Source organism: Amia ocellicauda, chromosome 13 (assembly GCF_036373705.1).
Source record: "Amia ocellicauda isolate fAmiCal2 chromosome 13, fAmiCal2.hap1, whole genome shotgun sequence".
Classification (NCBI taxonomy): domain Eukaryota; kingdom Metazoa; phylum Chordata; class Actinopteri; order Amiiformes; family Amiidae; genus Amia; species Amia ocellicauda.
Genome location: NC_089862.1, coordinates 23,558,054 through 23,575,513, shown reverse-complemented (window position 1 = coordinate 23,575,513; position 17,460 = coordinate 23,558,054). Strand labels below are relative to the sequence as shown.

Sequence of the window (17,460 nt, the reverse complement as noted above, 5' to 3'; positions counted from 1 at the left end):
GTAACAAATCCAATGAGAACTACATATCCCATGATGCTCTGCCGTTAAAGGAAGTGCGTGGCACTGTCGTGTACAGGTGGAGTTGTAAACATGGAGCGCCCAGAAGTTACGTTTAGTTTGGCTTATATTGTGTTTGTAATTTGCTTCATCTTCACACCAAATGAGTTCTGCTCTGCAGGGGTGACCGTCCAAAACTTGTTTTCAGGATGGCTGGGAAGTGAAGATCTCGGCTTTGTTCAGTATCACATTCGCAGAACTGCTGCTACAATCCTGACACACTCCATATTACCGTTAGGTAAGCCAAATCGCAGAGTTTATTTAAGATACACTTACCTGCTATTGATCGTTTTAACAGCTTTATAACTTATTTACAACTGTAGAAACAAATTATCTAACGACAGTATTTAACATGAAGTAAGCTGTTAAATAACGCAATTTGTTAAACCACCCCTATTTCGTGTTAAGAACCAAGATGCATTCCAAAGTCTGTTTGTTTAAACATATCCTATGCTGATGAAAACTGTTAATTTTGCAGCAGAGAGGTGCAGTTGTTATTAAGATGCCTGTCGAGAGCGTATTGAAGAGAGCGAGTCCACAGTGTGGTCGTGTTCCTGTAGCGCAGATGTCCGCAGCACGTTCTGCGCGGCTCCGCCAATGGGATCGCTGGGATTATGCAGATCTGCGGACATCTGCGCTACAAGAACACGGCCTGTCAATCATTGAACTACGTACACGTCATATGTAAACACCTTTGGCAGCCTTGCAACAGCTCATTTCGTGGCTGCCTGTTAAAACGTGTGATCGATGAATGCCCACTGCTGTGATTTCACACTGCGAAACTTGGGCTGAAAACAGTTTCATGCCAAACTGCAAAGCTGATTTCAAGATCAGACGGGTTTAGGCATCACCGTTCAGGCTCATTCAGGAAGGGATTACTTGAGCAAATGTATTTGTTTCCCTTTTAATGTGTAGTTAAACCTTCTTCAGTTCATGTTTGATAAATATTTAATATTGTGTGCTATGGGGGGGTGTTTGTCCTACTCTAGGCCACAAGGCAGTGTGGGTATGGGGTCAGTTTGACATCCTTAACAGAGTTTCTCATGTTTCCTCAGGTTATTATTTTGGAATGTGCTTTGCAGCGCCAGATAAGAACCTGTTCTATGTTCACCTGGCTAGTGAAGGCTGGCAGCTGTATTTTTCAGTGGCAATAGCACTGCCAGTGCTGAGCTGTGTGCTTGTGTACTATTGGTCAAGAAACAAATGGGGAAATCACCCCATATCCCGGATGCTGGCAGCCCACGCCCTCCCTCAGTCCGGATGGAGGGCTGTAGCCTCCTCCATCAACACAGAGTTCCGCCGAATTGACAAGTTTGCCACGGGTGCTCCCGGTCCCAGAGTGATTGTGACAGATACCTGGGTGATTAAGGTTACAACTTATGAAGTCCAAGTTGCCCAGCAGCAAGACATTCACCTCACAGTCACGAACTCAAAGCAGCATGAGCTGTCTCCGGACTCCAACACCCCGGTGCAGATTCTCACAATCTCGGTGGCCAGTGTGAACCCCCACGTGAAACCCTTTGATATCAGGTAACGCAAGCCACAGACAGTTGTTCACTTTCACTTCACCCATTCTGCAGGTTATCAAATATGCTTTTCCCCAAAAAATATGTATCCTTTCTATTAAAGTTAATCAGATTTAGTTGGTTTGACCTTCTCTTTGAGTCTAACTAGACAGTGTAAACCGGTCCCTCACTACATGCAGAAGTAAACATATCGCAAACAATCAAAGGTCTTATTCCAAAGTTGTGTTCAAAAGGTCTAGTCCAAAGTTCAATCCTGTTGTTACTCATCTTTCTGTGCTAGTCTCTCCATCTCTTTCTTGCTCTGATGCTCTCCAGACACCCTCCTTGCTTTTCCCCTCTGGTACTTTGCACCATATGAAATGGAATTAGTATTGTGTTCCTTTGTGATCAGCTGATGACTGTCAGCTGGCTCTTCCACCACGCAGACTGTCAGTACAGTACGTACAGAGTCCCAAAACAAAAACAAAAAACCTGCTAGCTTTTGCATTTCAGTGATAAGTGTTGACTTCAGGGAAAAGGAAAAGTTCTTACTGACTTGAACTGGGCCAGATATTTTACTTTATTTATTGATATAATTTTCTAGGTTGAATTCTACAGAGTATGGGGATTTGAAGGAGAAGCTCCATGCTCCCATTCGAAATGCTGCCAACGTTGTCATCCACCAGACTCTCAGTGACATGTTCCTGGAAACATTTAAAGCCCATGTGGAAATGAACCAGACGTACTCGCTCCCCAGTGAGCAGGTAAGCTCCTGCAGGACACAAACTCGACTGTCTTTTTACCTGACCACAACAATGGAGAGACTTGAAAAGCAGAAGTCTTCCTTTACTGTTTCACTTGCTGCTTCATTTTTTTTTCTCAATTATTCAGATAGCTTGTGCCACAGGATATAACAATTTGCTCCATTATGTGTAGCTTAAAAAGCCCCTCTCAGGAATTAGGGAAAAGGTTATTGTTTGACCGTTTGTATAGCAAACCCTTTCTTCTGCATTTCCCAACCAGTGAAGTAACGCATCTAAACCTTAATACATTTAAATGTTTGTGACTGAGTTTTGTGAATTTCAATCCCCAAAACCAAGTGTATTTCAAAATGTATGTTTCAGTCGGTCAGACATTGACTGCTACGCTCTATGCTACTGGTCACATGGGAATTGTAGTTTTGACCGATCTAAGCTCTCTGGTGTGAAATTGTAGCAAGAGGCACAATAGAAATGTTTTGCCTTGTACATGTTACATTCAGTTAGCAGTGTTTTGGCCAATGTCAACTTTTAACATGAGAAGTAAAAAAAAAAAAAATCTGCTCTTCATTTCGCACTGAAGACTTTGACCGGGTCTGTGATCCTTGGAGTTAATCTGTGATGGAAAGCACCAATAACATTTCATTACAGGCTTATGAGCACCTTGCCGAACTAAGGCGGGATTGCACTTTTACATTTTAAATTTGGTGTGACCTGCTGTTGGACACCTTCTGGTTGCCTGTCAAAAATGATTACAATAATCTTCGACATGGGGATCTCAATTTTGCCACCTGTTTTCCATCACTTACATGTGCAAAGTCTTTCAAGTTTGAAGTGCGTAAAAATAGAAAGTTTGAGAGCAGTTGAGCAAGAGTTGCGAAGAGTTGTCCCTTCCATCTGTACCTGCATTGATAAAAGGAATGTGTTCACTGAGGCATTTTGTTATTATTAATAATGTGCAATGTTTTGGGGTTAGAGATGGTGTGCTGCAAATTGGTTTAAATCTATGAAAGTGTGCCCTTGCATGGAAAAGGTCATTCATTCATTTATTAATTCATTCATATATATCTTTAATGGAGTGCCAATAACATGTCCAGTAGGTGGCAGTAAATGAGCTCTCTATTGGTATTCTTGACCATTCCATCCCACAATATTTCTTCCTTCACAAGGTGTACTAATGTTTTATTTTTTAATTTCTATAAATTGTCATGAATGTAATATAAACTTCAGTGCATTTAGCATTTATTCAGCACATTTTATCACAGTTGCAGTAAGGGGGTCATTGATAATTGCTAAAAAAAAAAAAAAGTAATTGAGCTCTTTATTTTGTTTTAAAGTAAAAAAACAAGCATTTGTTGGGCTTCAATATTCTGCTGACCTAGTATGAACCTGGAAAATAATGTAGACCATACATCGTGTATATATGCACGTTGTAGGCTGTTTATAAGTAAAAGTATTTTATTGCTTAAATTGTACTGTTAAACCTCTGCCTTGCTTTCATCCTGCTGCCGACACCAGCTTTGCCTTCCAGAGCTTGACGTGTCTGTGTCTGTTGACAGGAGCTGGAGCCCTGCATTGGCTGCATGCAGGTGACGGCCAACATGAACCTGGTGAGGCTGTGCCAGGAGGATGAGGACGAGGGGGAGTGCCAGCAGTGCTTCTGCCGTCCCATGTGGTGCCTCACCTGTCTGGGCAAGTGGTTCGCTAGCCGCCAGGACCAGCAGCACCCCGAGACCTGGCTCTCCAGCCGGGTGCCCTGCCCCACGTGCCGGGCCAAGTTCTGCATCCTGGACGTGTGCGTGGTCCGATAGGCACAGGTAGTTGGAAACCTGATGGCTGTTAGAAATACTCTTTGTCATAGCGTTCAAAATGCCGAAAACTGTGTCTAAAACATCTGAGGGCTCCAAGAGACTTCTCAAATATTACTCCTCTTGTTTTCTAGTGACTGCCATTCTACTGGAGCAGCCCCAACCTGAAAGTGTTTTCTTAATGGGGATGTTTACCAATAACTGACTGTGCAGCTAGATTGCCTCCAGTTATCTCCTGACTAATAAACCTGCAATTGTTCTCATTGAGTGAGAATGGAAAAGTTAAGAGAATGGGATGAGTCCACTAGAACTGGAACTAGGAGGAGAGTCTACAGTAATCCCTGATCAACCTAGGTGCATATTTTATGTGTATTTAAATTAAGTAAAGTGTATTTCACAGTTGCCACATGATCTTGAAGGATTGCTAAATGTGTTGTTTATGTTGATCAGAACTAGGAATACACTAAGTCGGCTTAAATGTTTTTAATCGCATTTCTTCATAAATTCTGTGACTGTAGCTGGATGTAGACTTTTTTCCCCACCAGAAAGTTTTGTATTTTTTCTTTTTTTTTGTATAGCAGTGGTTGGGTTTTATTTTTTATTATAGCATTTTACATTATTTTAAAGCAACATTTAAAGTCGTGAAGTTAGGTTTTATTTTGTGTCTTAATGTCAAGAATGTTTTTCTTATTTGCACATTCGTCATAAGACACTAAATCATGCAGAGTACCTTTCCTACATCGGTTTAAATCTTTTGGGAATGTATCTATCATGGCAATCAAAACTGTAGAGCCGGACTATAATCTATTCTTTTAAATAAACGTATATTTCCACAGTTTCTTTTAAAACTGCAGTTGAGACTCTTTATTTAGTTAGTTTAAGTCAATGATAACCTGCCTGTTTTCAATTATACATGAGCATGGTATTTTGTAAGACACCAGAAAATACATTCTACTTTATTTTCTGAAACTACAAATATATTTAAAATGCCAATCTATTACAGACATGAGGTATTAAGAATATATACTTAAAAAATAGTTTATGAAAATCTACTGGAGTTTGTAAGTAAAAGTGGCGAACATTTGGCACAGCAGCCAACAATATTATGAACTATTTTTCATATTACATAATATCCATCTTGTATAGATTGAATGTCGGAAAGATATGTGCAAGAGAAAATCAGGATAATTGTGATAACTGATAATGTGATTATATAGATGCATATTAAAAACATTTTAGCTGTAAGTTTTGAAGGTTACAAATGACACAAAATAGGAAATAAATTAGTAGTTCTTGGTTTAAAATTATATGCTGTCAGTTAATGACATTACTGTTACATTTTTCCTATACAGAAATTAATTGAATACATAAGTAATCACCCCCTTTGCTATGATGCACCTGATTGAGCTGTGTTGAAACCAGTTGTCTTTAGAAGTAACATAATTAGTTGAGTGGAGTCCACCTCTGTGCAATTAAGGTGTGTCACATGATGTCAGGTTAAATACACCCGTCTCTGGGAGCTCCCACAGTTGATTAGTACAATTCCTAAATAAAACTACATCATGAAGATGATGCAAATCTGTAACAAGCTTCTTCAAAAGCACCAATCAGGGGTAAGATATCAACATTTCCAAGGCATTGAATATCCCCCGGAGCACAGTAAAGTCTATTATTAAGAAATGGAGAGAATATGACACAACTGTGAATCTGCCTAGATCAGGCCGTCCTCAAAAACTGAGTATCCAGGCGAGAGGGGCACTATTCAGGGAGGCAACTCTTCCAGGGCTGAGCTGGCAGACACTATGCATACTGCAACAATAGCCAGGGTGCTTCACAAAAGTGGCCTTTATGGGAGAGAAAAAAACTCGCATGAAATCTCTGCTAGAGTTTGCCAGAAGGCATGTGGCAGACTCTGAGACCAAGTGGAGGAAGATTCTATGGTCTGATGATACCAAAATAGAGCTTTTGACCTCAATGCTAAGCACTAGGTTTGGCACAAGCCTAACAATGCACATCATCCTGAGAGTACCATCCCTAAAGTGAAGCATGGTGGTGGCAGCATCATGCTATGGGGAGGCTTCTCTGCATCAGGGGCTGGAAACCTTTTAAAGATAGAGTGCAAAATGGATGCAGCAAAGATCAGAGACATCCTGGAAGAAAGCCTGCTGAAGTGTGCAAGAGATCTGGGATTTGGTAGAAGATTAATCATCCAGTGGGACAATTACCCTAAACATACAGCCAAAGCCACACTGGAGTGGCTTAAAAACAGAAAGGTCAATGTCCTGTAGTGGCCCAGTCAATGCCCGGACCTCATTCCAATTGAGAATATGTGGAAAGATTTGAAAATTACTGTTCACCAAAGTCCAACTTGATGGAGCTTGAGCAAATTTGCAAATGAAGAATGAGCAAAAATTACTGTCCAGATGTGCAAAGCTGGTAGAGACTTATACACAAAGACTCATGGCTGTAATTGCTGCCAAAGGTGTCTCTACCAAATATTGACTGAAGGGGTGAATATTATTATTATTATTATTATTATTATTATTATTATTATTATTATGATTATTATTATTTATTATTATTTTTATTTCTTGGCAGACACCTTTATCCAGGGCGACTTAAAAAATATAAGCGCAATACAAAGTGTTTATTCATTCAATTATTTTCTGATATGTATTTGTAATTAATTTAGAAATATTTGCAGATTATATTTTTCATTTTGACATTATGGACATTTTCTGTGTTGATCATTGGCAAAAACTCCTGATTAAATCCATTCTGATTTGATGCTGTAACAATGAAATGTGGAAAAGTCCAACGGCGGTGAATACTTTTGAGAACCACTGTACATCATCGGTCATATAACAGTGTCAGAGTTTATGAGGGACAAAGGAAAAAATAAAAGCAAAACATCTGTGTTAAGACATACATTACATTTAGGTGTGAAGCCTTTAGCGAAGACATATCTCAGCATTCGCTTGTGATTAGGACTTGATCGGTTTCCTCTTCAGGTTTAACATTTTGATTCGAGACGCCTATTTGATGTGAGAAATGGGTCTGAAAATTCAGCCCAGACCACAAAGGACCACAAAGGGGTTACATCTTCATAAGCAGCGGAAAGAAGAGCTGAGCGTGCTTTTCTGAGAAGCCACCGCACGTACGCTGTGGGGAGGTTCTCACTTGTGAGGTGGACAGCACTACACTGGATCTGCTTGTACGCTTGGTGGGCTGTACAGAAATGTGTATTTGTTCCCACTGTAGTTGAACTGCTGGGTTTTGGGTTTTCATTTTATTTGTGAAAGTGAAAGAAAAGCCCCTTCAACAACTGAATTAATTCGCAGAATCATCCGGTGGATGGAAGCGCCCGTCTCCATTCTAGAATTCTTCTTTTCAGAAAATCACTGTGTGGGCTCAGTGCTTACCCAGTATAAACACTTTCCACAACACAATATAGTAAGAGAAAGAATAAAATGTTTAGTCTTAACTGGAATACAATTGACAAAGAGCAAGTACAAAATACAGTGCATGATTCTGTCCCCCATTCTTGAAACCATGGGTGAAATGCAATGATGAAAGCAGGACAATGTCTGAGGGCACAGTGAACCGCAGAGGGGGTATGGCTCAGGAAGAACATAAACCTGCTTTGACCAGCCCTGACGAGAATCCCTCCACATCATGCCCTGCATACAATAAACTGAGGCCACAATCGGATTACTTTGATGTTGCTCATTCAGCACCTGGTTATTATGACTAGTTGAAAGCATACAATATAATTATGCTGTTATGTTTTTCATCCTCACATACTGACTGTGATTTTGGAGTTAGGATTTGTATGTGGACTGGGTTTAGAGTTACAGCTCGGGTTTGAGATTAAGGACCAGGTTTTGGGTTGGGTATAGAGATGAGGGATTAAACCTGGAGAGTTTTTATGTTATTGCATTGTGGACATGCCTCTCCAACCTACTTCGAGATCTGGAACATCTGAAAGACCAACACAAGTGATCTAGACTTCAGGAGCAGTAACGTTTAGGTAGATAGGAAAGATACAGGGTTTTAATTTGGCACACAAACCCTAATAATGCATTTCATGTGACTGTTTTTTATCACGTACATTTATTTCCACTGGAGATTAAGCCGAGACTAAAAAGTAGTTTTAGCTGTTGAACTGCACTATGGTTCTACCTGAGTTGTATGAAATGCAGTGTGATTCATTAACCTCAATGCTCATTTTTGAGCTGCTCGCATTGTAAGGGAGTGTCTATGCACTTCAAAGTTTTTGTCAGTGCATCGGTGCTTCCTGCAGACGGGCTGAAGGGTCTTGCTAACACGCAGCTCAGCATTTTTCTTCTCTGTTGCCCCAAAACGTTTCACTGCACCCACAGCTTGAGAACCACATTAGAAGACTTCATTGTGTAATTATTACAGTTGGGTTTTTTTTTTGAGACTGGGGTTCGCGTGCAGAAACCAAAAAACAAACCCTTCTTCTGAGTGTGAAATGAGAAGATTTTGTTTGTGTGAGTTTGAGAAGTGAAAGTGTTCAGGCTGTCAAATAAAAACAGTACACACACTCACCCATTCAACATGCCCTGTGGATCAATGAAACAGACATGAGGTGCAGAGAAAGGCACGACAGAAACAGGTATCCCTGATAACTGCCCAGCATCTAGTAAGAGACAGGAGATGCTGTTGTTTATCAAGCCAAAGATGTGCAGACAACCCAGGCAGTACTTCCAATATGTAAAAAAAAAAAATCTGTTAATAATAACTCAATATATAGGCCCTGTCATTATAATTGTCTTTCAAACAGGCCTACACACATCAACACCCTTTTTCCAACACCCACACGACTATATAAATGCATATGGTGAGATATCTGAGGGACCTACTCAAACGCAGGTGGGTTTTTGTGGTCGATAAAGGAAATGCACAGTGCTAAGCTGTTAAACCTAAGTGACAAGATGCCTCCGTGACACTTTTTTCATAGTTTTGCCGAGTTCATTGTTCCAAATATGAAGAGACAAAGACAGTCGTATAATTCAGTGTCTTGGATTATTAAAAGCCTATTTGTGATACTGACGACTGGCATAGGTAAGTGTTTTTCCACCGTGGCGGATGTATTTTGCATATTTGATTTTATATATTCTAATGAAGCCAGCGGGTGAATTGTACAGGTTGCCAACAAACAATTACAGTGAATAGAAAAAAGTATGGCAAAAGCACATGCAAGTTCAACTGAAAATGTGGATTGTTATTTATTTATTTGTTTGTTTGTTGAATTGTTTATTTATTTATTTATTTATTTATTTATTTAGTCGGTTTAAAAATTACTATTATAATTATTAGTTGAAATCATAGTAGTAATAGTACTATAGTATTGCTGTTCTTGTTGTTTTACTAAAGTATACTATACTGATTACAAGTTTTTCATAGGCTGCTGTAAAATGTATTATTTGCAAAATGACTGCTTTGAGTCAATTTCATATTCCTTATTAATTATGGAAGCCACTGTTGACGGGTAAACCATTGAATTCTACTGGATTAAGAAGTTGAAACCTAGATGTTGTAATTTACAGATGGATCAGTATATATTAAAATACTGAGAAACAAAATTAAATTGTGGGCTGTAGCAGCGCATGTTATGTACTATATATAGTGTATTCTTTGTGGAAAAGCACAATTAAAACAATTAAAAGACAAGTGCATGGCAAACATGACAATGAAACAATCAATTGTAAATGTTGCAATCTTAAATGTCCCCTATTGGAAAAATATATATTTTAATAATTTCAAGTTCATGCTCAGAAGAGGTGACTTAACAATACATGTCAAATGATACATCTGATTTGTTTTTCTCTAAGAACTTTGCTAACTATGTTCTTTGTGGAACCACTAATCAATCAACATTATTGATTGACTTATTGATCTTTATTGAACTCTTGCCATTAACTCATCACAAAATCAAATCTTCTGAAAAGGCAAAGTAACACAGTTTGGAAGAGCTGCCATTGGTAACATCGATTGCAAATGTTTTATCTCTTCCCCCTAAGATGGAGGCATCTCTCTGACCGTGACACAATCTCCCCCCGAAATCAGAGTTAAACGGGGGTCCTCGTTCAAGCTGCTCTGCCAGTGGAATACAACCAAGACACTGCAGGAGGTCTCAGTTAGCTGGTCCAAGGACAATGCGGATCAAATTAAGCACATCAGAAAAAACTATTCCGAATATGAAGACACCTTCTGGAAAAATGCATCAATGTTGAACGACTCAGGAAATTATAAGTGTTGTGTGGCCGGAGTGATCCCATTTTTCATCCCAGACACAATAGGAAGTGGATCCAGGGTGATTGTTGAGGGTATGTGTTGCACCAGTAGTTTGTAGGTCTCTGAGATACAATCACATGTGCTAACATTTAGAAATGAATGGAACTCCAATTGCTCTAATGATATATGGCATTATTAGGTCTGTGTCCTTGGAAGGATATATTTGAGTCCATAAACTCAGTCATTTGGAAACATTCAAAAATAGACTGGATGTGATCCTTGAATCACTTAGTTATTGATGGACACCAAACGAGCAAGATGGTAGAATGGCCTCCTCTCGTTTGGAAACTTTCTTCTGTTTTTCTGTTCTAATATAGAACTGAACTCTGACATGTAAGTTATGACGGTATATTGAGGATTTAGGTCATAAAGAGCAGAACACCAGGCACGCTGCAGCACTGATATCTAACAGAAAGCTCTCATGCAACCTTTTCACAGGGAGAATAGTTTAATAATGTATATACTGCCATATTTTATGAATGTATTATTTTGCCACTATCTATAAAAAGGGATTTGCTAAATAAGCGCCTGATGTTTTGCAGATGATGTCCACAATAAGGAAGCTTTTCCTCTCGTCATAATCACAGCAGCGTGTGCCGGCGGTGCAGCGCTCCTCTGCATTGCTGCTCTGTGCTGTTTTGGCTTCATAAGAGCTGTAAAACGACGGCAGCGAGATGTCCCGGTGTATATGAACACCCCAAAAGGTAGAGGCATTGATGAACATAAAAGAGAAACCATTTTTAAAAATGCACATCACGATAAGCAATAGGTATCTTGACCAGTTAAGCAAAATTGGTGACCTTTCATCTACTGTATCCTTTTGACAAGATACCATGCTAACTGTGAAGATTATTTGACTCTAGTGAAACGGTTTATTAAATCATGATTGTTGTTTCTAAGCCACAATTATCCCAATTAAAGAATGAAAGAAAGAAAAAAAACATGCACACAAAGTTTGCTTTTTAATTGAATTTAATTTGTATTAGGCAAAAAAATTATAAAAATGTGCTGAGGATGATGATTAATAATCATTGTATATAGTGGCAAAAGGTACTGGAAGTGAACTATTACTATCAGCTAATTCTTTTCAACTGTTACTTTATTTTAACACAGGTTTCCAGGACAAACAGATAAGGTAAGAGCCTAAACAATATTTAAATGATAATAAATATACTGCAGACAGGGATTGTGGAGGTAAACAGGTATTTTGTTTAGCTGCTTATGTGCACAGCAGAGATGATCTAGTTTTGTGTGTGGGAACCTGATACAAATTTGTATTAGTGCATACATTTAAAGTACTATGTAAGTAATCTCTCTGGTCACTCTTGTTGGATTAATTTAAGTGTTTATTGAATTGTACATGTCTTTATAAGTCTGCCAGGCTTACATAAACCTATACATACAATAATATAATACAAAATAATATTAACAGTATACCAGTTTACCAATATGATGTAATTTTAGGCCACAACCCTAAGCTTTCATGGATATGATTTTCACAACAAGGGGCAATATCAAATATTACTTTGAGGGCCTACCTTTGCATTATCAGCAGATCTAACATTTACATTCATTACACATTATCTATTACTGTTCTCTGACAGTTCGGAGGACGAGCGACAGGACAAGAATGTTGACCAGAGCGCGAACAACATGGCGTCAGATTCCAGCAGGTGTGGTGAATGAAAGGAGCTGGGAAAGGAACTCCTTCATTGGCACTCTTACATTGTGTGATTTTTTTTTTAGGAAAACAAAATTACAGATAATTTTTGTTGAATATTTGAATGATTTATCGGATCTTGCACTGGAGCCTGGTCTTTGTTTAGCTGCTTATTCAGATTGTTAGTGGTGGCTATATAGTTATTATTTGTTTAATTTTAGTTTTTTGAGGTGGGGGAGAATCTCAGAACAATTATGAAGGGACTATTGCCTTTGAAAAACAACTGACAGAATCCAGAATGACTTCAATACACTGTAATGTCATAATAATTGGATATAGATGTTTGTAATTGGACCATATAATAACATTTCAGTCTCATCAGTACTGGACTAAATGGACTGAGACTTTTACTAGTGTTATTAAGTCCAAGTTAAGTAACTCTTCGGTAAACAGAACTAGCCCTGTCATAATTACAATATTACAAAGTTTTTACCTAACAAGTGCCTTCTAAGAACTGCTATTTTTACTAAATACAAAGCATGTCAACACAGATCGTTGTTTTACAGTAATAAGCCCTTTCATGTGGACCCTGAAGAGATTGTTGCAACTCGACAAAAATTGAAAAAGAAGAAAGGTAAAGTTTATTTTTCTTTCCTATTGATGAAGTTTCTATTAAAAAAAAATAAACACAATTATATTGTATTTAATTAACTCTCTGCTCATAACCAAGAACCAAACAAACTGTGCAATGGGAAGCATCAACCCAGCAGTGCATGAAAAGATCATGACGCAGTTTATTTCTATAATCTACTCACATTGTCACATGACACTGAGTTGGATCAAATGTTTTAGTGTCAATAAAATAACAAGTGTTGACATTATTTAGGCCCAGAGTACATTTGGTAAACATCTCTATCTGCCACATGAGTTGACTGGATGTAATCTGAGGAGGCAACAGTTATTATATCTTCACTGCAGATCTGTTTGAGCAGTGTTAACAATAAGTGGATATTACTGATGTGGGTCAGACTTACTTAGTGAGAGAACATGTTTAAGGACTTCTACAATACATAACATTCACACAGAAAATTAATGTAAGAAAGAGCAGAATGTTTAATCTGTATCTTCAATAGTGATTTTGTTTATTACAGCTCACTTTTTCACGGGAAATACCAAATCGAACCTCAATAAAGAGGGACGACTTAAGCGAAAGCAAAGGTTGGTCTTTTTATTACATTTGTAATATTTGTCTTTTGTATTTAAGATTCGTCAGTGGCTCCAGTAAGTCTGATACACGATAGTATTCTTAAATCTTAAAAATCTACACAATATAATACTTAAAATTGCTCTCCTGTATGTTTATTGTTGTTTTCTTATTTCAGTTATTACGAAATGTGAATCAGTGTCTGAGCTCCCGACAGAGGGTTCACAGCAGATTTGAATGTTCAAATTTAACACCATGAGTGTTCAATTTAACTTTTTTGAAGTGTATATATGGGAACCACCACAAAACTTTTAAAAGTGTTGAAATTCTAAAACTGTCTTGGAGTAAATTTTTAACACTTTGAGTGTTCAACATAAACCCCACATCAGTGCTAATAGCACTGTGCTCAGTGTTGAAACAGCATTTTCCCAGCACTAGGTAGAGTCATAAATGTACTCTACCAGTGTAAGCAACACTACACAGCAAAAAAATTAGCAAATGTAACACTTTATATGTTAAAATCAACCCTTTTAAAGTGTAAATGCGTGACCATCCAAAAAGTTTTATATCAACACTCATGCATTGTTGGGTTCCCAACACTTCTAGCAGTCCTTTATATATACATATATATCAATCTAAAAATGTATTGTAATTTCGTTGGTTTTATACTTAACTTTTAAGTAAATAAATAACTAAATACCCAGACCCAGGTTATGTGGTAGGTGTTGAAAGTCAAAGACATGACTTCATATTTAGGGTTGAAAAACACAACAAATAAATATATTGGTGGGTAAATACACATTTTACACTCAAACAATAATTGCTTTACAATAATTAATATTTACAGAATAATTAAGTGCTTCAATAAAAATAACACAATAAAACATCAATAATTCTGGAAACTACAAAAATGCATTTTGGGAAAGTTTAGTTATTTGGTTTTACACCAGTACAGTGTTAATTCAACACTATTTATTTTGACACCCAGTATTAACACTGACTCTCAAGATGGTTTAACTCTCAGAGTGTTAATTTCACCCAATGAGTTTAGAAACAACACTGATTTTTAACACTATAGATTTTGCTGTGTTGTGTCAACATGGGAAATGTCTACAGTCAGGACACCAGCCTAATGGTGTTACTTAGTATTGGTTTTTAGAGCAGATCATTTTATCACATTTGAAGTAAAGGTGCTTTATTGTTTATCTTAGCTTACATTTGTACATCAACAGCAGAGACCTGAAAAAGCAAAATCAACAAAAAACAGAAGGTAAGAGCAACAGCAAATCAGTACTTTATCACCGGACTGTGTTCTCATAGACCCCTTAAACCTCTTTGAATTGTGTCCATATTGTGTAGGGCAGTGGCATGGTGCTGAATTATTCATTTAGTGTATTATTCTTTGCAGAAAGGAATAACTTTGTTAAACTTGGGTTGGATAGGTACAAATGGGTATTTCCACCTATACCAAAGAAGAGTAAAAGAAAGTTTTCAGGGCAGCTATCACTTATCTCTCACCTGCTGTCTCAGCTTTGAGGGAGTGATTCATACCGGATGTGCCACATTGTCCGGGGGGGTTTGTGGTTAGAGAGGCCAGTATATTAGACAGAAAGATAAAAGCTAGTGGTCTGACACTTTGTGAAATGGTAACAGGCTTGAACGTCATGCTGGGTTCAAATTGTGTCTTGCTCTATGGCCAGATGTGTTTCCTCTCCACTGCCTTTGCAGTATTGTGCACCTTTGAGCTTAGCAAATGTTGGAATAGTTGAGGATCACAAACCGTGGAGCACAGTGGACTGACTGACAACCCCACATAACAAAGAATTACAGGAAAACTGTATCTGAAAACATATCTGCTACTCTTATATGCTATAGTTTTGTAAGAAACTGTTGGATTGTCTTAAGAAGTGATAGAGAATTGCCTCTGAAAGGAGATCCTATTTCCAGACTGTTAGTGTCACAGTTCACAACACATCCCCAGTTCTCTACTAGATGTCGCCATCACCCTTCTTTCACAATCACTACTCCCAGCTCCTTTCATTCCATCATTCAATCAACATTCCTGAAACCCATGTGCACTTCTGCAATCACCCTCTTCTCACATTCGCCTGGCACCTCCCAACCTGGTTTTCTGTTCCACTTATAAACCCTTCACTAACTCCCAGCCTTTGTGAAATTTTGTCAGTGTTCACTACAATCCAGAGCAGTCTCCCACTCCCTAGTTAGAGCCTTGAATCATCGGCCCGTTGTTTGACTTCCTGACCACGACTTTGATCTTCCCGTTTGTCCGACCCACACCCGTCTGATCATCTCTACCATGCACCACAACTGGGTTTCCCTGTTCCCGTGCCCTGCGGTATGTTAGTGTCACCAGGGGAAGTGAAGAAGGAGCCAGGACAACATGGACACACATCCGGGAATGCCCTGATTATCCACAATCAGACAGAGGCGCTGCTGTAATCTCCTGTCTTTGGTCGGGAAACAGGCGTGTTCTGCCCAGTGGCATGGGCTCCGTCTCGCACAGGGAGTTGGGTGCATGGCTAAGGCTGGCAGGCGGATGAGACGGCAGGAGAGGACTGGGTTTCCCTCAGTTAGAATCTAGTCTGTGCAGTCAGGTTCAGGAACTGATGAAAGAAAATATAATTGTTTAATGATTTCTTGTTCTCTGGCTGAGCAGATATTCCAAATCAATAGTGTCCCTGAAAAGTTATTATTACTTAATTTTGGGAATTTTAACATGTTATTTTATTGTGAATGAATTAGGTATTGTTCAGATAAATTTAACCAAAAACATTAGCTTTTGATTTCTATTTTATTGGGGTCCTGTAAGATGTAATATACAGCTCATACTTTATCAACCTGATCTGGGATATCACACTTGTGGAATGCAACCTAGAAGGTACTTCATTAATTTCATGTTTTTTTCTCCTCCTCAGGCAAACTAGCATACAAGAATAAACCACACCAGCCTCACTCCCCTTTCCCAAACCAGAAAGTCAGGTCTGAAGAAATCTACAGAAATGTATAGTCAATGCATAAAATAAAGGATGTCTGCCAATTTTATTATGTAATATAGTGCCTACAAATGTCAATAATATTACTGAGGATTTCTGCTCGACAAAATGTTATTACTGTTTTAGTTTAATTTAATGAATATCCTGTGTGTATGTATCATATAGCCATACATTTAAACTTTGCAATCCTTTGAATTACTGGAACAGCAAATAAAATGTGCATACAAATATCCTATTCACCATGCTATTGCACCTGATGTAATATAAATATCACTTAATTGTGTTGTGCGTCTGTATGCAGTGTTGCTAACTAGTATAAATATGATGAGACATCTGAAACACACTTTGATTCTTGTTAAAGCAAAAATATTCCTAGTGGAATCTGTAGTGATTAAGGTCTCAAGGGGAATTATATGTCATAGGAGACACAGTATCAGGGGGTCCAAGTACATTTTGGACAATACAAATTCAGGTACCTGGAAGGCAGAAACTTCTTGTGAAAGCATTATAAGAAATGTGTGTAACTTATCTTTTAGTATGATGAAATGAAATGAGAGATGAAAACAAAACAACTGTAACTTCATGCGTTTTGAATTGATAGACAAATGTAATGAGCTATGTATTAGGCATATATTGTGTGTACATAAATATATATATATGATGAATAAAGATGAATGTAACTAACTTGAACAACATATGATTTTAATCTTTGCAACAACACCTGAATACCTGCAGCTTCAAATTCAAGGACTCATGTACGAAAACTGCACTCAAAATGAACTTGAGTAAGGCCGAGGTCATGTTCAACAGCTTTGTTAAAACTAAGAATTTAAGATGATCAAAGGATAATTGAAGTCAAAAAGCTATGTCTGCCTTGGTCAACAAATCCACACAGATGGAAATCTTTATTACAGTGATATTTATTACAGCACATTTTTTGTGTGTGTGTCTTGTCAGTACTGTGTGTGGGGGTGGGGCAGATCGTTTGGGGATCTGAATGCTGCAAATAAAGCCATATGATATGGTGAATACAGGTAGCAAAAGAGCTAAAATGCAACAACTGGTGTCAGAGTAGGGTATAGAATCTGTGGTGTTTGTGTGTCTTGTCAGTATTGTGTGGGGGGGGGGGGGGC

The 17,460-nt window shown here is 38.2% G+C and overlaps 2 protein-coding genes across 3 annotated transcripts; both read left to right on the top strand.

The window, feature by feature from the left end:
- Nucleotides 1–28: 28 nt before the first annotated feature.
- On the top strand, nt 29–4,976 carry tmem129 (transmembrane protein 129, E3 ubiquitin protein ligase). Of its 2 annotated transcripts, XM_066720217.1 has the most exons (5): nt 29–295; nt 1,113–1,587; nt 2,167–2,326; nt 3,880–4,137; nt 4,263–4,976. In XM_066720217.1, exons 1-4 carry the CDS (start codon nt 91–93, stop codon nt 4,129–4,131), a joined length of 1,092 nt encoding a protein of 363 aa, XP_066576314.1. In that variant the 5' UTR covers nt 29–90; the 3' UTR covers nt 4,132–4,137; nt 4,263–4,976. The 2 variants fall into 2 exon arrangements, with proteins under 2 accessions (XP_066576314.1, XP_066576313.1); XM_066720216.1 differs by having other exon boundaries at nt 3,880–4,976.
- A 3,914-nt stretch (nt 4,977–8,890) lies between these two features.
- On the top strand, nt 8,891–17,011 carry LOC136766620 (uncharacterized). The gene is made up of 9 exons (XM_066720214.1): nt 8,891–9,216; nt 10,176–10,481; nt 10,992–11,153; nt 11,563–11,584; nt 12,054–12,122; nt 12,676–12,743; nt 13,261–13,327; nt 14,525–14,583; nt 16,250–17,011. The coding sequence occupies exons 1-9, from the start codon at nt 9,138–9,140 to the stop codon at nt 16,339–16,341; spliced, it is 924 nt and encodes a 307-aa protein (XP_066576311.1). The 5' UTR covers nt 8,891–9,137; the 3' UTR covers nt 16,342–17,011.
- Nucleotides 17,012–17,460: the final 449 nt, after the last annotated feature.

Excerpts from the sequence above, each read along its gene's own strand:
- tmem129 (XM_066720217.1), top strand. The coding sequence starts at position 91 with ATGGAGCGCCCAGAAGTTACGTTTAGTTTGGCTTATATTGTGTTTGTA. Across the intron at positions 296-1,112 it reads ACACTCCATATTACCGTTAG|GTTATTATTTTGGAATGTGC; the intron begins GTAAGCCAAATC and ends ATGTTTCCTCAG. Across the intron at positions 2,327-3,879 it reads ACTCGCTCCCCAGTGAGCAG|GAGCTGGAGCCCTGCATTGG; the intron begins GTAAGCTCCTGC and ends GTCTGTTGACAG.
- LOC136766620 (XM_066720214.1), top strand. The coding sequence starts at position 9,138 with ATGAAGAGACAAAGACAGTCGTATAATTCAGTGTCTTGGATTATTAAA. Across the intron at positions 9,217-10,175 it reads GATACTGACGACTGGCATAG|ATGGAGGCATCTCTCTGACC; the intron begins GTAAGTGTTTTT and ends CTTCCCCCTAAG. Across the intron at positions 10,482-10,991 it reads ATCCAGGGTGATTGTTGAGG|ATGATGTCCACAATAAGGAA; the intron begins GTATGTGTTGCA and ends GATGTTTTGCAG.